Source organism: Caenorhabditis elegans, chromosome IV (assembly GCF_000002985.6).
Source record: "Caenorhabditis elegans chromosome IV".
In the NCBI taxonomy this organism is placed as follows: domain Eukaryota; kingdom Metazoa; phylum Nematoda; class Chromadorea; order Rhabditida; family Rhabditidae; genus Caenorhabditis; species Caenorhabditis elegans.
Genome location: NC_003282.8, coordinates 9,264,535 through 9,283,931, shown reverse-complemented (window position 1 = coordinate 9,283,931; position 19,397 = coordinate 9,264,535). Strand labels below are relative to the sequence as shown.

Genomic DNA, 19,397 nt, shown 5'->3' with positions numbered 1-19,397 from the left:
AGACCATGAATCACTCAAACATCTAATTGCGGTGGAGGAAATCTTCGCAAGCCTCAATAGTGCTTTATGTTTCTAAAATGTATAAGTACTGTTCTATGATGTTCTCCGGAATAAGTTTTTGACTTTTATCTCTTGTTATTCAGACAGTCACAGCACACAGTTTCGGCGATTGTCCTGAAGTGCGTAGAAGTAGATTAAATCAAGTGTTCAATAACCTAACTAGACAACAGGATTGTCTATATCTGATTTTTAAGAAAATAAGAGAGATAACTTAGGGAAGTAGCCCGTTAATTTTGATATTTGTATGGTAATATGCTGCACGTCTTTTTTGATTTGCTGAACTTTTATCGTATAGATACGTGACAAACTGAAGATTAGACAATTTTTGGATTGAAATATACCAAATTATTCGTAAGTTGGCGCCCATTGTTATCAAGGTATTCCCATCTAGCCTACAAAATGGCGGTGAATATTTGCAGAGAACTTTTTGAAGCTCGATGTGAAAAACCGAAAAATTCTTGATAATTATAAATCAATAAGAAAGATTCTCCAAACATGATCTAACGTCATATGTGAAAATATTTTGTTCTGATGTGACATTACTATCTTTTTTATACAAATACTTACCTTTTTCAACTTCCAAAATGATGTGGAACTGAAACTTAGTAATGCCACCTGTTAATTTCGAATAAGATATTTGTTTTTTAATGAATTGAAGAAATGAAAAGATGAAATTTCAGTTGAAATGTTGAATTTCTAATTGTCTGAAACCGAGCCGGCCGCCACCGATGCACCGACGATTCGTTTTCGGTCCACTTAACACAAACAAATTTATTGAACACCGGTGGTATGAGGGAACTACATGTTAACATAAGTATATAAAATAGATAACAAGGAAAACAATTTCTTTAAAAATGAATAAAAAGAACATAAACTCAAAGAAGCCGTTCAACTTTATTTTCAAAATGATTCAGCTCATCATTTGTTTCGTCTTGTTCTGTAATTATATCCATTAATTGTTCAATTAATACTTCAAAAACTTACGAGTGAGCAACTCAATTTGTTTGTATTGTCTTCGAATTTTGGCTTTCAACGCACAATTCTCATCTCTCAAGTTTTCAATCTCAAAATTCAAATTAGTTTGATGTCTTCCAAAACTATTTCCCAATGACTCTTGACTCTTCAAATTCTCTTCTAACTGTATAATAATCTGTCGACATCTATCTAATTCCGATTGAGTTCTTGCCAATTCTCCACCTAATTCCATTCGTGCACTTTCAATTGTTGCCATACGTGACTGTTTTAGTTCAGTTTCTTTTTCACATGCTTCTGCTCTATCCATTGCTCGTTTTCTTTCCATTAATATTTCAGTTTTACTCTCAACAATTGATTCTTCATGCTTTTTCTTCCATTCATCACAATCCGCCAGAGCTTTTTTCAGACGAAGTGCCAAATTATCTGCATTTTTTTGAGCTGAATTCAGCTGGCGTGTTGTTTCTTGAAGTTGATTTGATTGCTTTCGATTTGCCGTTTGAAGTGATTCTTTTTCCTGAAAGAATTGAAAAAACTTTAATTGAGCCTTAACTATTTTCATAATTTTTTTTACAATTTTCGAAATAAAAATTTAAAATCTTACCGATTCAACAGCTGATAACTGTGATTTATAAACATCCAACTCTCGCTTCACTAATTGTAGATCCGTGTTTATTGCCGCCTTCTCTCTATAAAAATCATAGCAATTAAAGATCTAGTTCCCATGCCAAAATATTGAAAAAATACAATTTTTTTAATCAATTGGTACTTACTTTTCCAATTCCAAAATTCTTCTCTCTTTTTCCATAACCTGTGATGTTGACGGAGATCTTTGCAATCCAATAGTTGATGATGTCATGTCATACGTGGAGTCTCGTCTTCTCAACGAATACATCGATGACGTCATATCAGATATTGAATCCTTTCTGCTACCCAAACCAACAGTACGAATTGATGAAAACGAACCAATTGAAGTAAGAGAATACTGTCTTCCCAATGTTGAGAGTCTACCTGAACTTGATCTACCGTAGTCTGAATCAACACTCGATTCTCTTTGGAAAGTCTCAATCTGACTTTTTTGAGTTGAATTCTCATTTTCCAGTTTTGAGTTTTTTCTCTTCACATCTTCAACTTTTTGCTCCATTTCTTTGAGTCTTTCCTTGTGACTATCTTTCAATTCTTTAACACAATCAGCCATCATTGCTTCTTTATCTTCCAATTTTCTTTCTAAACGAGACGCTTCATTTTTTCGTTTTCGACATTCTTCTTTCTGAAATAATTTAATAACTGAAATCAGATCTGAAAAAAAATCAAATTTCAATTTTTAAGAACCTACCAATTCATCGATTTTCTTCGCCTGTTTTTGAATTATTTCTTTGGCTGTCGTCAGCTCTTCATTCAACTTTTCCTTCTCTCGTTCAATTTTTCTAGTGGAATTTCTCTCGTTCAATGCAATATTGTCGAATCGGGCTATTTTTTCCTGGAATAGTAAGCAATATTTTCATAGAATAAATAAAAAGTAAAAACTGTCAAAACTCACATTCAGTTCTGATATTAACTTTTGCATATCTCCAATCGTGTTGTTCTGCCGAGCAAATCTTGCTTTTTCATCTTCCAATGCGGTTTCTAGTCTGAATAATGTCAAAATCTTTCAATAATTTTACATCAAAACACATACTTTGCAATTGTTAGTCTCTGTTCATTATTTTCATCGGAAAGTTTTTGAATTTGATTCTGAAGTTCATCAATCAACGACGACTTTTCCATTACTTCCTTTTCAAGATTTGAATAATGAGAATCCTGACGATTTTGTGTTTCTCTCAACTGTAAAATTTAAACTTTTTCAACATGAGATGTTTTACTAACACTGGATTGTAACTAGAACTTTTTATGGGTGATTTCAAAATTAAACAAAAATTCGGAAAATTTTCACAGTCTTCTATTTTGAATTGTCAAAACTACAAAGTTTACCTTCTGATTTTCATTTTCCAAATCAGTTTTCTCCATATTCAATTGTTCAATTTTGCGTTCGTATTCACGGAGAACGTCGTTCATTTTCTGAAAGAAAAACGATGTTTCATTTTGAAAAAAAAAACCAATAATATGATTTCCATATTTTCTTTCAACTCACCATAACTTTCTTGTGTTGCTCATTGTACTTTCTTTCTAAAACATTGAAAATCTCTTCATTCTGCTCCATTTCCTCCATTGTTTTTCGAAACTCTCGCTCCTTTTCAAGAAGTTTCTGAAAACTTGATTTTAACATTAAATGTGCATTGTGACTTCAAACAAATAATTGAACGTACCTCTCGACCTTGTTTTTCTACCTCTTCTAATTCCTTCTGTACTTTGACTTTTTCAGATTTTTCTCTATCCAATAGCTAAAATTTCAGAATTAAATAGTTGTTAAACACCCTTTGCTACTTACCATGCTCAACTTTAAGTTTTCTTTCAATGCTTCTTCATTTTTAATTTCCATTTCCTGAATTTCCTCTTCCAACTTTAATTTTTCATTTTCCAGCTCTTCAATTCTTTCCTTATCTCTATTTCTGGGTATCAGACCTCTTGTCAAATGATAAATCCGATACCACGGCCATTGTGATAACTCTGCGAATTGTCTGACGTTGTCTTGAATTGTTACAACTGCTTCCAATTTCTTTCTTCTTTCGATCAAATCTTTTTGAATATTCAAGTATCGAATATTTGCTTGAATTAGAATAATAAAAGAAGAAATGTAGTTATTTCTCTTTGTTTCTAATTCAGAAATTACTCCAACTTTACAGAATAATTTCGTCTTTCCGACAGCATATCGTTCTTTTCGAACTTGTGCATCTTGACATATCAATGTACATTTTTCCTTTTCACTTGCTCCCTTTGATTGTTCTTTGTTTTTCATTAAAAGTGAATATCTTTCAATAAACTCAGAATGTGAAAGACGAGACGGATAACCTTCCCGGCAGATTCGGATTCCTTCCAACACTCCATTACATCTGAAATTTTTCGCTCGAAAATAGGTAAGTTCAAAAGTTGAACTCACTTTAACTGTGCGAGAACAAGAGGAGCATCAATTTTGCCGGGGAGTTTTTCATAGTTCGAAACCACGCAACGAATGAAATGAGCAGAAGAGCTGTTGAGAGTATCCAGGAGACATTGCAATTGATTCTAAAGTTTCAATGTTTTTTAATCCGAAAAAATGTGAAAAAATGTTAAAACTTTCAATTCAATATTACAAACATTGAATTTATTGAAAGAGAATGAGGAAATAATGAACTTACTTTGTATAAGAATGAAACTGTAGAATTAGTAATTGTGCCACGTCTTGTTTTCAGATTGTTGACGGGAACTGCAATAAGAAAATGAAACTATAGAGGAATAGAAAGTATTTTTGAACTTGGAAATTTTTTTTGCTATTCATATAACTCAAGACATTTGTCTATATTGTTGAAGGTCAAAACTTTACTTTTCAAAAAAAAAAGTAACCTGGCGGGAATAGAAGTTTCAGCAAAGGATGCGTGGATTGTGAAAGAATGTCAAGTACTGATGTCTCAACGTTATCCCGATTCTTGTCCAGCCACCCATCAATATTATAATGAACCTCTCCTGCATAATGTTGAACATAAAAATGGCGAATTGTCGAACATTTCTGAGTTTGCTTTGATTTTTTGAAACTTGAATCATTTGAGAGATTTGAGCAGAGCTTTTCGAGAAGCGATTTTTCTGATCCATTTGGAACAACACATTCTTCTTCGAGAAACGAAAGAATTCCCATTGGCTGAAACATAACAAATGATTTCGTTTAAAATTTACTATTAATTTTTAGTGTCTAGAAAAAATAAACTGACCTTTTCAATCAAATCGATTGTTGGCTGAAGATGATTAGCAAAATTGACTTGGGTCCATTTAATACCCTCTTCCAAATAATCACTTTGTTCTTTCGCAAACATGAAATGATTGAAGAATTGTTGAAGTTTCTCATTTGTATAATTGATACAAAATTGTTCGAAAGAATTTTTCTCAATTATTTCAAAGCCAGCAATATCTAGAACAGCGATGAAACGGCTGAGTCGGCAAGCTGAAACATTTTGGGAAATTAAATATTTTCCGATTAAACAAGATCATGTTTCCTGTAGAGTATAGTCTGAGAACTTACTGCTTTCGGTATCATCGACTGAAAAAGCATCGTTACATCTTTTTACAATCCATCCGAATAGTCTCTCGTACAGAATTTTGGCCATAGCTGATGCTGAGCTAAGAGTCTAAAACGTTCAGATATTTTTAAGCACAATAAGTTTTGTGTCACCTTTGCCAAATTTTGATTTTTCCTGATAAGTTTATCATGAACCTTTATTGTTGGCTGAGTAAGTGCATCTACCAACTTGGAACTTTTCATCTCTAACAATTCAGCAATATTATCCACTTCTGAAAATATTTTTTAATTAAAAATCCCAGTTGTTCCCTATTCACTGTTTTCTATGTGTTCATTGCAACTAATTCATCTTTTTCACTACGATTTCATGACTTTTTCCTATCATCTTTTTCCGCCGGAGCTATTGGGTTTTTTCGTGCTCCGAGGTCGAGTGACGAAAGAAACAAGTGTAACGAATTTTTGTTCAACCATCAATTAAAAGTGTCCCCCTGTTTCATTCGGGTTAGCAGTAGGTGAACGAAAATGATGAGAAGATGAGAAAAAGATGTTGAAAACATTCAAGAGTGAGAAAAGTGACTTGCAAATTATATGACAGGTGTCAAAGATAAAGTAAAAAAAAGGTTGAATACTACACACGGAGATATAGAAATGCAACTTTAAACTAAACAAGATTTGAGTTCATGGACATTTTCTAAGTATTCTTAAATTAAAATAGGGAACTTAGTATTCTATGAGCTCTGGCAATCATAGAGTAAATTTTTAAAAATCCTACAAGTTTACAGACTGGATATAAACGTGTTTATACTCGATGAACATGATCACAGTCCTCCAAACCAGGGATGGGCTGGGCGGAAATTCGGCAATTATCGAAAATTTCAATATTTCAAAATTGTTGATATTTTACTGATTTCAAACTTATTTTACTGATTTCAAACAGAATTTAAAATAATAAAATGTTTTTGGGTTGTCAACTCATTTTTCATCCTGTGGAAGCGACAAGATGTTCATCTTCCCAGCCTTTTTACTCACCCTCCTCGCGCCATTTCATATTTTCTGATGCATTTTTCGGGATCAGGCATCGTAAGTCGCTCACCTAATTAATTGTCTAGTCAACTCACCTTGCATACTTTCCACAAAAGAAACATCAAGACCAGATCGTTCTCCAAATTTAATATCACCAATCCATAAAACAGCTGATAAAATTTGAAATATCCATATTTTCTCTTCTTCGCTCAAACCAATTCTTGTAAATGCTTCATCTGTCATTTTTGCAGTTTCAGCATCGTCAATCATTGAGTCATCATTCCGAAGATATTTGTATTCATTAACTTTTTTAGATAATTTCAGAAAACTTTTGTGTGGATTGTCAAAGTAATTCGATAGCATTTGATAGAAAATGTGAAAATTTCGATCCCCATCACTTTGAAATACTACTCGAGATTTTTCAAGAAGATCTGAAAGTTTTCAAAATTATGAAGTGACTTCTGTATATATGGACCCACAGCATTCAATTTTTGCACCGATCAACTTGGAGTTCTCGTCAAACTCGATTCGTATGAACTTTCCCTAAATGTGTAAAATTAATAAAGTTTTAAAAGAAAGTTCTTAACAAAATTCAGTTGCTCATTCTCGGCTTTCAATTTAATTAGAAAACTTACAAATCTAGAACTATTACTGTTATGAGTAGTTCGTGCATTTCCCATTGCTTCTAGAAGTACTCCACTTGTCACAACACAATCTCCAATTGTATTATTTGAAACACTCGAGCTCAATATGAAATCAATAATTTTCTTTGTGTTTTCCGTTTTTCCAGCTCCTGATTCTCCGCTGGAAAATAATAATTGTAAGAAAACAGATCGTTGAAAGGGTTTCGAAAATTGTTGAGTTAGTGTCGAAAAACCAAGAGTTTTAGTTAGCTGATTTATGTTTATAAACTAACGTAATGAGAATTGACTGATTTCTTCCTCCTTTCAATATTCCATGAAATGCATTCTGTGCAACAGAATATACATGTGGAGGTAGATCATTTTGTAATTGATACAATTGTTTCACTTCATCCGAATATATTGGAATATTTCTCCACGGATTAATTACTACACAAAATAAACCACAAAACGTCTGAAAAAACCTCTTTGGATTAAATAAAAGATCGCTCAATCTTTATCACCAAATGAAAAATTATGATAAATTAAAAACACAATATCGAGTAATTTGTTAACTTACATGAATAACATTTGAAGTATATCTTATTTTAAGTGCATTAAGTACTGTAGCTGCATTCGGCTGTGTCAGTGTGCATAAATCTTCTGAATAGTTATTTAAACTCGGTACTTCGCATTTCGTTTTTTCAATTCGTTTCTGTAATTGTATTTTTTCAGAATTGTATCTTTCAATTTCTAGTTTAAAGTTTAAATTAAAAATTTAAAAATTGAATGTATGCGTTTTTGCTAAAACTGAATGTTTGCTTTTACGAGAAAAGGAAACGACCGAAAAAGCGGAAAACGAACAGTTTTTCAAGCGAAACTGATAAATTTCATAGATTTTATTTTACCACTTTTTTTCTATAAAAAAGTTCGCAAATATTTTGGAAAAATTAAACTATTATTGCTTCTTCTATTTTTTTTTGCGGGAAAAAATAAACTTTATTCGTTTTTAAATAGTTTTGTATAGGCATTAACGGAATTCTCTTTTAAAATAGCTTTTTCCAAGTTAAAGTTACTGTTTATTGTTTCCTCTCAAATTAATTCCACTTGGAATCTATTTTTCTCTCAAAAACATGAAACGTCCCATTCCATGATTCCAAGTCAGCTGTTGATCATTGGATTCGTGCCAGCCAGAAACATTTCCCATTCATCTCTTTTTATCCCTTCTTTTTAAAAATTTGTTCAGAATAAAGTTCTCCGCATCTTAACCTGATTTCAAAAACACATTTGCATTGAAAAAATATCAATTACAATTTTTTTGAAACATACAAGCTGCGACATAATGTGCAAATGACCTATCTCTCCTTTGCCTCCGGTCATTTTAAAAACGAAGAGCGTCCCTCATTTTTACACAAGTATATTTTTTGATTTTTTGCAGTCTCTCTTATCTCATCCCTTTTCACACTAAACTTTCATCTTATTCACATTCCATTTATTTTTTACGAAATTTGAGATCCTGATGACCTGATGGACAAACGAACGTCTGCAAGAGGTAAAAATAACAAGAAAAGAAATGAAAAGACAGGGCTCTGACTTTTACGATGAAGCTCTTGGAATCGTAAACTTAAAGTCATTAAGCTAATTAACTAGGTCCTTTGAACAAATAAAAACTTTCAAATGTTTCATTAAATCAAAACCTACTCAAACTTGACACAGGATAGTGAAATAGTAAAATAAAAAATTTACCAAGTTTTCAAAAATTGAAACTTTAGAAAAAAAGTGGCGGGGTAGGGGTTATTTGTTTGATAGCTTTGCAAAATATATTACAGCTTCAAATGCAGAAAACAATTTTTCGGTTTCGCAAACATTATTCTGTTTTATTTTTTACAGTCGGACAAGCTCGAACCTCTGATAGATATAGAAATTTCTAGAACATTTCTAGAAAAATAGAAATTCCTGAAACACCAACCTTTTCGAAGAATCCTTGTTCATCCCTAAATCCAACCAATAAATCAGAAAGACCTTCATCAATTACTGTGACCATCCGATAACCATATAAATCATCTTCAATCCAAATTTGATTATTCAAGTCTTCAATTCGTTCTTCTACTTTTTTCGTTTGCAAATGTCTATAAAAAATTGATCGTTGGTTTTACAGGAGCCACTGTCATTCGAAAATACTACATGTATCCCAAAGAAAAAACTTACTATTAGTAAATGAAAATTTCAAAGATTTTTCCAAAATTGGTTTTAATTTTAATTTGAAAATATCTGTCAATTTGTTGTGAAATGTGATTGAAAGTTGCAAATTGTCAAAAAAAAAAAACACTTTTTTTTCTCAATCAAAATGCAATTTATTTCCAGATCAATCAAATATTTTTATATATTCTAATACCAAAAAAAATAGAAATACATTTGTCACTATGCCATCTCGCTAAATTGCCAACAAAAAAACTCAAAATTCTACCTACCGTAACCGTAACTTATTCAAAATATTTTTAAAAAATTAGATGATTTACCTGAGAATATTGGGCTCCAGATCAATACCAGAACTGGAATCCATTGTTTTCTCTTTAAAAACCAATGTTGAATAATGAGTGAATCAGTTTAGAAAAGAAGAAAGACACGAGTGATGATCTCTCCCTCTTTCTCTCTCTGAAGATTACACACAGAAAAACGAAAATTTGTGGGAAGAAAAACTGGGAGAGGGGGACGGGACCCACGATCCTCCCCATAGTTGTATAAGTGCCTATGTCTCTTTCATTTTTATTCTCTGATTATTCATTCTCATTTCATCTTTTTTTTCTTGTTCGAAACACTATGACAAGAGGGCAAGAGATTTTGAAGTGGAAAACAGAAAAATGAATAAATGAGTGATAAATCATTTTCGTGCAAATTGCTTGTCATTATGAGAAAATGAAGGATTTGAGGAGCAGTCGGCAAATTTTGATCGGGTTTTGAATGATTCCTGTAAGTTTCCTGTAAGATACATGAAGATCATCAGCCGCTGTCAGTACTCCTTTCTAGGGTACGATCCATCTTCTTGCGTTTATTAATTTTTTCATACATATTTTTTTAAAGATTTTTTGGTCAAGAACTTATTTCTATTATTTAAATGTGTTTCTCAGGTTAAAAAAAACGGAACTTTCTCAGTAGTTTTAATCGATATTTTGAATCCCCTGACATCAACAATAATTGGTTTCTGCAATGTAGCCGTAAAATAGTTTTTCTCTTCAGTTTTTCAACATAGTTCTTCCAGAAGTCAAACAATATAAAAATAACTTTTCACAGATCTAGTTCTATGAAACAAAAAAATTCTTGATTTCCATAATTAATATTTAACACAGAGTATTTATCTATGAAAAGGACAAAGAATTTTACAATCTTCAGAATTAAATGGAAATTCAATTATTTCAATTAAAAATTTATCATATACATAAAATAAGCTTCACAAAAAACGAAATAGTGATCTAAGACCCTTGAATGTCCGAGATGCTTCCTCTAACAATGGTTAACATAGAAAATTTACTTTTTATTACTGATTGCACGTTTCCATCAAAGATTAACAATATATAAGCCATCAGAACATCAAAGTATCTCTATGAGAATAAAGACAGCTTACCATATCTGATACAGTCATCAGAATTTCTATAACATTCTCATAAAGTATAATCCCGCTTACTGTCTGCCAAGCCAATACCATTGCATAAACAAAAGTATGGGTAATTGTGATTAAAGACATTTTTCGAAGAAAATCTTTATATTGGTTATCTTGAGATGCAAGTCGTTTTCTAACTTGATACAGTGTTGTGAAACCAATTATGGTAATTGCCAAAAAATATCCACCGACAAAACAACGCATATAAAGTATAATAGACACCGATTGATCCTGAAATTCCAGGCGCTTAAAGATTAGACCAAATTTTTGGATAAACGAGAAAGACGATTTGTTTTGATAGGTTCTTATATTCAGTTACAAAAACTTAAAGTCGATTACTCTGTTGTTAGATTTTTTAAAAATATTTTATAACAACCTAATTTTTACCTTTGTTGATCGTTCAGAATAAAATTTGTTCAGATCATAATCAAACTTTATTGCAGGTCGGTGCAACAGTTAAACAGCAAAAAATGAATAGATAATAATGATAACATAAATCAAAATATAATATCTTTTCCAAAATTTACTCGAATTCTCAAATAGTGCAGTTGATAGTCGATGACAACATATACAAATTGTGCTGACACTCTGGACATGGAAGAATACATTTTGCACAAAATAGAACATATCAATACTTTTGTTATAGCTTTCGTAAAGTGCAAGAGCAAATTTTAAGCCATCTTCTCTAAAAACCATTTAATGTGGCCAAGTATTTATCCAACAGAGAAGATTCAAAATTATATCCATTGTTATAACGCGGTAAAATGAATTTGTGAACTGTTCGTTAACTGAGAGCAATACTACCATAAAAATCATTATGAAAGCCGAAAAAATTCCATAGCAAAGCCATATACTAGTCAACGGAAGCATTAGAATAGAAGTGAATATGCTCTATGGCGCCGTTATTCTCACACAATTTACAAACCACGTTTGAGTGTAGATTGATGGAAAATTGAAAATAGGTAGTTAAAGGTACAACTCGCTTACTATTAGATGTGAAAAACTGATTGGAATCAAAAACCTAACCGGGTGACAGATCACTTTTGGAGCAATATAGTAATTTTGTATATATAACCTTACACTAAAAATGCCGCTTAAACATTTGCTATTTACATCTATCCGTATAATTGTGTATTAGAACAGATACATGGAAATTGAAGTTTTGAACTTATCCATTTGTGTTTTTTCTTTGAATAATTGCTATTTTAAAGATTGTGTACATTGCAAAAATGGAGTGCTTCTAGAAATGTTCATAAAGTGTGGACTACCTGTGGGGAAATTAATCAAAAAACCATTGATTTGGTATAATGTCATGATGAAACGTTTGAAAAATCCTGGAAATTTTTTTTTGAAAAGTTTTATTATGATATTTTGCTATTCAGGACCTGTAATGTGCTTTAATTATTTTCCCCACAGGCCGTAGTCCACCTTTAACAAGATGTCAAAGTTTGCCAGGGCGTTTCAGCCGAACGGCGAGGCGAGGAAATCTCTTTATGATTTCTCAATTGAACTTTTTCAATACTGATATTTATAAAATAACTCCGTATTTGGTTAGTTTATAAGTTAGAGAGATGAAGGGAAAAATGACAACCAAACAAGAAGAGGAGGAAGATTGGCGATACAATGAAAAGAGATCATTTGGAAAATAATTTAAAACTCGTGAAATACAAATTTCGAATCGATGAAAGTTTGGAATGGAGCACCCGATAAAATGAAAGTGGGTCGGGAATGAAATATTTGAGGGCAATATGCGCTCTTTAGTACAAATAACTAGCAATCGGAAGTACATTGAATATGAACTTGATAATAAAAATAAACAAAAACATAGTTAATTTAATCTTGAAGTTTGGAAACATGATGGATTTTCCAAAAGTTTGGTTTTGAGGAATCTAATCGAATAAATTCCTCGGTTCTCCATTGATCGATCATTTGCTGTGATAGGGGAACATTGATTTTGGATGAAATATTCATCATTAGTGAACGATTGGATACTTTTTGAAGGTGTTCTTGAATTGCTTGACGAATTGATTTCTGAAAAATTCCGATTTCTGTACTGTTCAAATCGAAGGTTCACTGTTTTACTTACCTCATTCCTTTCAGAAACTCGAATCATTTGAAATACTGAATCATTTTCATGTTGATCAGCCACAAAGAGAACTAGTTCATCATTGTGTGCATTTGGAAAGAATACTGGAAGATCTCCATTTCTGCTAATCAAATCAGTTCTCAATTCTCTGTTCTCCAACAAAAACTTTGTCAACGTCATCTCCATATCGTGTATTTCCATTTCTGAGATCTTGTTAAAAAGATCAGGAAGTCGAAGTGTGATTGGTTTACGTCCATCGCAATTATTTGTCATACTTAGAAGAATATTCATTGTTGAAGCATTCTTTTGTTCAGTTTTTGTAGAAAGAGTTTCATCTTCCAAATCAGATTTTGGAGTGAGAAGTGATGGTGGCAATAGGTTCTTGGTTTGTTGAGGCTGAAAAGTTAAACATTTTGATAAAGATAATTATGATTCCAACTCTAAAAAACAGCCTTAGGATGGTCCGACTCTAATGAAACTAGAAATAAAAAATAAAACTAACCCCATTGAGAGATAAGATGTGTCCTGATTTGACTTTTCCATAATCAATATTGTAATGTGCAAGATCAAAAGTAGTTGGTGGTGGATGATTGTGAACTTGTACTTTATGAATGACTCGTTCAGCATCAAATGGTGTATGAATACGTGCTGGACAAGTATTCTTTCGTTCACATCTGAAGAATCTCTTCTTGCTATCATATGAGCACTTGTCGAACACGTAGAGATGTTCATCAAAAAGTACACGTTCACGAATTCCACGTGGAGTGTACGGCTTCGAGCTGTTCGGTGAAGATTGTCTCTGAGCCTTGTTGATTTTTCCGATTAGCACGTCTTTCACTGTCTGTAAATTGAAATGAATAAAGATTAGAAACGATAAATTTTAAACAAAAATATTACACTTTATAAATTCAAAAAATTGAAGTTTAAGTGAAAACTTACAATTTGGTCTTCATCGGTACTGCTCATAACACTGCTACTACTGCTTGGCTGTGAATCTGGAGAAGTCGAAGATCGGAGGACATCAACCATGATGGGAATTTGTTGTGTAAGTGAGTCAAGGATCGCCTGTTGCTGTGCTTTCATTTTCAGTTCTTCCATTTCTTTCTTCTTTTTTTCATCTTCTGAAGCTTTCAGTTTTGCTTGGTGATCTGCGTACATTTTCTGCAAAAGAGCCAGTTGACCATCGTTCAATTTTGATACGTAGTTCTTTGCCCATTCCATAGTTGCATTTCCTGTTTTTGCTTGAGAAATTTGAGACGCAAGGTTCATTCTGAAAAGTTAGAACATAAATGTAAAGAAGTAGAAAATAAAAGAACTTAAACTTAGAGATTACAGCCTGCACTGTTAGTTTTTTTTTGAAAAATGTGCGTAGATCACAAGACTTATAAGTGACCTTCAGAAAAAAAACAAAAAACAAAAAAAACAACAAAAAAATTCTAGAAAAATAGATAGTGTGACCTGAGAGTTATCTACCCAATTTTGCACAGAAACGTTCATAGATCTTCAAAAATGAGGAAATACGGTAGATGAAAATAATGGGAATGGAAGATGTATGAAGAATTAGAGAGGGATGAACATGTATTAAAAAACAGTGAGCTGATTAAACGAAGATTCAATACGAAGATTCAGTCGTCTCCGAAGCATTCAATACAAAGACAGTCACACATCTGTAGGGACCACAGCCAACGAAAAAGTGGTGCATGTGCGAGAGATGGATCGGAAGATCGGCGCGCGAGGCAGACACTGAGGAACAAACAATGATCCACTGAGTTTAGAAATAGACAGCAGCTGTCTGCTATTATAGTTTTGTATTAGATGAATTAATGAATAGGAACCAGAAAAAACGTTCGAGGATCATGTGTAACCTGCCGGGTTCCCAAGTTTAGAGGATTAATATATCAAATTGCAACGGGAAGAAATAGCATATTTATATTCAATACAAAGTTTAAAATTAATTAAAGAGTTTTCAAAGTTACGAGCTAAACTAGAAAAGTGGTTAAAATTGGGAGCGACGTGGGAGCCCCTAGATGGGAATGTTGTCAAAGTTAAAATCGCACTGCTAATACAAAAATATCGATTCGATGGCCGGGACGCCAAGCACTATCCTACTCTCATACACACATACACACACACGCCCACAAGAACGGACCACCCAAAAAACGGGGCGACGAGACTGGAGAAGAAAGAGAACGCTGTGATGTATGTGTGGAGGGGGAGTGAGCACACCACTGCAACACCATTGGCAGGGGTGAACTGGTCCGTGCGCAGACAAGCGCGCGCGGGAGGGGTCCTCCCGTCTTTTTGGCTCCCTCTCTGATTGTCTACGTCTCGCCGATTCACAGGCTCTTTTGATGAAGAGGACGCTGTCGAGGAAAAGAGGAACAGGCTGCGTTTTCGACGGTTCGCTTTGGCTACAAGAGAGGAGACAGGGAGAGATAGATAGAACCGGGAAGAATAACCTATATTTGGAAGAAGGAGTTGGTGAGGTCATTCTAGATAGGAAATAAACTGATTCGAGCAGAAGTGACAATATGCGATAATTCTGCAAGAGAGAAATTCGGAATCGGTTGGTAAGCAACGAATAAAAATTTCAGGTTACTGTACCAGCTTTTGGTTGCTTTGAGATAAAAAGTAGTCTAACACATAAACCCGTCGAAATATGTGAAATTCCAATTTTGATTTTCAAAGCACAATAATCCGAGTGGTTCAATAGATCTACTGTAAGACCTAGAGACCATCAAATTCATAAAAAGAGCCGCCAAACTGTTGCGTATTATCGCTCTAAACCTCTCAAAACATTTGGCAAAACATACACATTTATTTGCACGGGACACTAAAAAATGAGACGGGACCCCCGACCATCAGGCAGATGACAACAGTTTTAGACAACAGAATGAAACTGTGTGCAACAAAATGGAATGGTGGGGCATGTGAGAAGGGAGGCGATGTGCTCTATGATTGATTGAAAGACAATAGATCTTAATTGAGAAGAGGGCGACGATAAATTCACAATTTCTTCGATTGGTGGAAAATATAAAGTGATTAATTGCAGATGATTTCGGGGTTGGAAGCATAGAGTCGACATACAGGGTGGCTATAAATTATGGAAATATGATGCTATGAGACCATTCAGGATAGAGATAATTTAACTAAAATTTAAGATAAAAATTACCACTATAACCTCTGTAAAACTTTTGCTTTGGTTGCGAAGTCTTCCACCAAAACTGATTTAGTCATCAAACTATTGTTTTTTCAATGCTCGACTTTAATTTAAACGTATTTAATTATTTACAACTTCTTGGAAAATACTGTGAATATTTATTAAACACTGGAGAAAATCTATAATTAATGGAGATCCTGTATTCTACCGGAAACAAATTCTAAAAATTGGCTTTTTCCCAAGTCATCCGACCCCTTTCTTCGCTATGATCCCTCTTTTCAATATTCCAGGTCAGCCCCAACTCTCAATACATTCCAAATTACGTCAGTGCCCCCGTTTCTCTCTATCGTCTCATATTCTTCCCTTTTCCTTCACCCTTCCACCATTCCCCCCAATCGACGTCTCCCGGGCGCACTCTGCCTCGTTTTTTCACACTTTCTCGATGTCTTCGTCTCTCTTTCTCCTATACTATTGAACCATCTAGTGAAGGTTCAAGAAGACGGGAACATGGTATGCATAATCTGGTACCTCTCTTTGGCATGTGCTCTCTAGTTAATGGTCGTTGGAAGAATAGAGCTGGAAATGGTGATTGATCAGCAAGATGTAAAAAACCTGATGATATAAATTATTTTGAGTACAGAGTAAACATCATGAAGTTTTTGATTCATCTAGCAGCATCATGAAGGCACTTTGAAATCTTAAAAATCGCTATAAATATTGAATTGAACATTTACTTTTTGAAAGTCAACTCTTTTTACATCAAGATTACTTTCAGTTAAACATTTCCTTTTTGAATTAACTGTTGTCAAAACAAAATGATAAAGTTTGTCTACCCACATCATATTATTTGAAGTATTGTATTTTTCAATTTGAAAAATCAGAAACAGATTGGAAAGTTTACACAATGTTTAATTGCCTACAAAGTAGTTGTGTTCCATACAACATTCTGGTATTTGATGGCCTTCCACATCACGTACAGCTTCACAAAATAGTGTGTTAAAATGAGAGATCATAGACAGAAAAAAGATGCACAACGGGACCATTGAATGAGTCGCCAAGGACAACACAGTGCATTTTTTCTAATCGATTAGTTATTTATTACTCTTTTATCAGGATGTTTCTTGTCTTGAGTAAGACAAAACTTAAGAGTAGTACTTCAAAGGATAAAACTTCTTTTTTTAAAATGAAACTATTAAATCGAAAAGTTCCCAATTCAGTCTATCCAAATGTATGTAGAACGGCCAATAAAACATTCAATACTCTAGGAAATTTTATTTTAAATGCAAAAATTCACAGTTAAAAAGTAGCGAATATCTAGCTTTCACCACTCCTGATTTACGAAGTCAATATTGCATTCAAAAATACAGGTAATCCTCCATTTCTCAAAATCATCAAACTTTTTCAAATTTTTTTGAGAATTCTCATCAACTAAAAATTGAAAAAAAAAATCGGAGAAATATTTTTTACTTCGGCGTTTGCTTCTCTCTAAAGTTTCCAAATATATTTGGTAAAAACCAAATTTTTTACTTTACGCATATGAATTGTTATGTATCCTGTTACCTTTTTTGTTTTTCTTAAGTTCTTATCATATATTAAATTGCCTCATACGGTTTACAAATCTATCGAATATTGAGTTTCTCAGAATGTCAAATCAAAGTACTCCTAGAAGAAGATCACAGAGCATTGTGGACGATGAAGTACGAACAGAACAAGATACAAAGAGTTTAGATGAAACAGTTGAAGAATCACATCATAGTAATCTTCATCCATTTTTCCGAAATTTAATGGTCACGCCCCCAAGAACTGAAAGAGTTCCAAGACCTGTAAGAGATTCTCCAAAAGGAAACGAAGACAATACATGCGGCATGTTCTTAGAAATGATACATCTCAACGTTCCAGTCCATACAGTAATCCTAGAAGACGCTCATGCATAGTTCCACCAATTTTTCCTAGAAAGGTCAGTTTTTGAATTTTAATGAGAACTCTGAGCAACCTTTGTTCTCTTTCAGGATTCTCGCATTCATCAGTACTTTCCATTTGATCCTCCATCTCCTTTGTCATCAGAAGAAAAAACTCCAACACAGTCTCGTCACAATTCACCGTCTCCAACAAGGTCTCCTGTAACAGAACCTAAAGAATATGATCCAATAGTACCTCCAAACAGCCCAAAAAGGGGAATTCCAGAGCACTGGTCACAGCGAGCACAAGATAATATTACAATGGGATTTGGTTTTGCTCAGAGTTGGATGAACACCATAAAACCATCGAGAAATACAGTAGAAGAACGAATAAGACTCCCACAAATATATCATGTTCCAAGAAAAGAATTCGTTTGTTTGGTGGCACTCACATCGGTTGATGAAGCTCTCTTCCACACAATATTAATGTTCCCATGACTTCTGAGGTCTTTTAAAATGCATTTCTTCTCTTCTTCAGATCGAAATTTTGTATACATCTCAGCACCCCATAAACAAAAGTTAATTTTCAAAAAATGTTTGATAGATTTGATTCTGTTGAATATTTTCGGCTGCATACTTTAAGCAACAAGTGGATTTTACACCAAATTGTTAACTGTGAGCCGAAAAGGCTGCATCCCTTTTTTGATAAAGAACCAAAGCCAAACCACGTACGGGCTAGAAGAGGAAGAGATTATGATCGTTTCTGAATTTTCAAATAATATTGTAATGTTATTTTCTTCATATGTGCTAGTAAAATGCTTTTTATGGGATGATGCAAGTGAATTTTTCTACATTTCTCGACAATTTATTTGCAATGCAAGTAAGCAGCATAATGACGCAAAATTCGCCATTTTTTTTACATTTCTCTACATTTCTCGACATTTGAAAAAAACACTCATTTTTCGTCAAAACCACGTCTTTAGTTCACGACTTTACCTTCCCAGACGTTCACGTTTGTTAAAAGTAGTGTAAAATGGGAAAAATAAAAATAATTTGAGAATTTTAAAAGATAGATGCGTGGCCATTCAACGTGGTGTTGCAAAACAGCCAAATTTGAAAAATCAAACTTGATCATTTTTAAATTTTAGAATTCAAAACCACGTTGAATGACCACGCATCTATCTTTTAAAATTCTCAAATTATTTTTATTTTTCCCATTTTACACTACTTTTCACAAACGTGAACGTCTGGGAAGGTAAAGTCATGAACTAAAGACGTGGTTTTGACGAAAAATGAGTGTTTTTTCCCACGTCGAGAAATGTAGAGAAATGTAAATAAATGTAAAAAAATTGCGAATTTCGCGTCATTTCGCTGCTTACTTGCATTGCAAATAAATTGTTGAGAAATGTAGAAAAATTCACTTGCATCATCCCATTAGAGATGAATTCCTATTTGAAACTGCTGCAACTATGTAAAAAATATATATGGTGACTTATTGATATTTCATTTTCCATTTTCACAACCTCGTGGACCACCAAAGCAACATGCAATATTCTATTTTGTTTTTTAGGCCTGTTCAAATAAGTTTCCAGTGATACGCAATTTATCGTAGCCGTTATTGCACAAAAAACGTCAATGAGTGACAGTAGTCCACGCGCATAACTGTTCATCATTTTTCGTTTCATTTGTTTTTTCTCTGGACAGATCTGTGTTTCTCGCAATTTCTTTTCATATTAAATCGTTAAAATAGTAATTTTCAATTTCCAATTATAA

At 33.3% G+C, this 19,397-nt stretch overlaps 3 protein-coding genes, 2 non-coding genes and 1 pseudogene across 6 annotated transcripts; 1 reads left to right on the top strand and 5 right to left on the bottom strand.

The window, feature by feature from the left end:
* Positions 1–818: 818 nt before the first annotated feature.
* Positions 819–9,516, bottom strand: nmy-3 (Myosin motor domain-containing protein). The gene is made up of 24 exons (NM_069219.8): positions 9,342–9,516; positions 8,792–8,951; positions 7,403–7,537; positions 7,119–7,297; positions 6,838–7,006; positions 6,682–6,745; positions 6,298–6,633; positions 5,333–5,451; positions 5,183–5,288; positions 4,875–5,104; positions 4,513–4,804; positions 4,308–4,375; positions 4,070–4,194; positions 3,461–4,022; positions 3,339–3,413; positions 3,164–3,277; positions 3,004–3,090; positions 2,711–2,856; positions 2,573–2,663; positions 2,369–2,512; positions 1,806–2,302; positions 1,637–1,721; positions 1,045–1,549; positions 819–997 (listed from the first exon to the last, which is right to left on the bottom strand). Exons 1-24 carry the CDS (start codon positions 9,383–9,385, stop codon positions 936–938), a joined length of 4,395 nt encoding a protein of 1,464 aa, NP_501620.2. The 5' UTR covers positions 9,386–9,516; the 3' UTR covers positions 819–935.
* Positions 6,174–6,273, bottom strand: Y11D7A.22. The gene has a single exon (NR_101945.1). It is a non-coding gene; the product is annotated as a small nucleolar RNA Y11D7A.22 (small nucleolar RNA).
* Positions 9,517–10,292: 776 nt separating the features above from the next.
* srg-52 lies at positions 10,293–11,350 on the bottom strand (annotated as a pseudogene). The gene is made up of 3 exons: positions 10,914–11,350; positions 10,445–10,711; positions 10,293–10,403 (listed from the first exon to the last, which is right to left on the bottom strand). Coding segments are annotated over exons 1-3 (815 nt in total).
* A 388-nt stretch (positions 11,351–11,738) lies between these two features.
* On the bottom strand, positions 11,739–11,759 carry 21ur-10539. The gene has a single exon (NR_056380.1).
* Positions 11,760–11,993: 234 nt separating this feature from the next.
* Positions 11,994–13,836, bottom strand: flh-3 (FLYWCH transcription factor 3). Its single transcript, NM_069218.3, has 4 exons — positions 13,506–13,836; positions 13,069–13,407; positions 12,567–12,962; positions 11,994–12,511 (listed from the first exon to the last, which is right to left on the bottom strand). Exons 1-4 carry the CDS (start codon positions 13,833–13,835, stop codon positions 12,314–12,316), a joined length of 1,263 nt encoding a protein of 420 aa, NP_501619.2. The 5' UTR covers position 13,836; the 3' UTR covers positions 11,994–12,313.
* Positions 13,837–17,367: 3,531 nt separating this feature from the next.
* Positions 17,368–18,150, top strand: Y11D7A.19 (NADH dehydrogenase [ubiquinone] 1 alpha subcomplex subunit 13). The gene is made up of 2 exons (NM_001136401.4): positions 17,368–17,683; positions 17,736–18,150. Exons 1-2 carry the CDS (start codon positions 17,585–17,587, stop codon positions 18,120–18,122), a joined length of 486 nt encoding a protein of 161 aa, NP_001129873.2. The 5' UTR covers positions 17,368–17,584; the 3' UTR covers positions 18,123–18,150.
* The last annotated feature ends 1,247 nt before the right edge of the window (positions 18,151–19,397 follow it).

Coding starts and splice junctions, on each gene's coding strand:
- Y11D7A.19 (NM_001136401.4), top strand. CDS start 17,585: ATGCGGCATGTTCTTAGAAATGATACATCTCAACGTTCCAGTCCATAC. Junction 17,684..17,735: donor CACCAATTTTTCCTAGAAAG/GTCAGTTTTTGA, acceptor GTTCTCTTTCAG/GATTCTCGCATTCATCAGTA.
- nmy-3 (NM_069219.8), bottom strand. CDS start 9,385: ATGGATTCCAGTTCTGGTATTGATCTGGAGCCCAATATTCTCAG. Junction 7,538..8,791: donor AACAAGGATTCTTCGAAAAG/GTTGGTGTTTCA, acceptor ATACAATTACAG/AAACGAATTGAAAAAACGAA. Junction 4,376..4,512: donor GAAACTTCTATTCCCGCCAG/GTTACTTTTTTT, acceptor TTCTTATTGCAG/TTCCCGTCAACAATCTGAAA.
- flh-3 (NM_069218.3), bottom strand. CDS start 13,835: ATGAACCTTGCGTCTCAAATTTCTCAAGCAAAAACAGGAAATGCAACT. Junction 12,963..13,068: donor ACATCTTATCTCTCAATGGG/GTTAGTTTTATT, acceptor TTAACTTTTCAG/CCTCAACAAACCAAGAACCT. Junction 12,512..12,566: donor GAGTTTCTGAAAGGAATGAG/GTAAGTAAAACA, acceptor GGAATTTTTCAG/AAATCAATTCGTCAAGCAAT.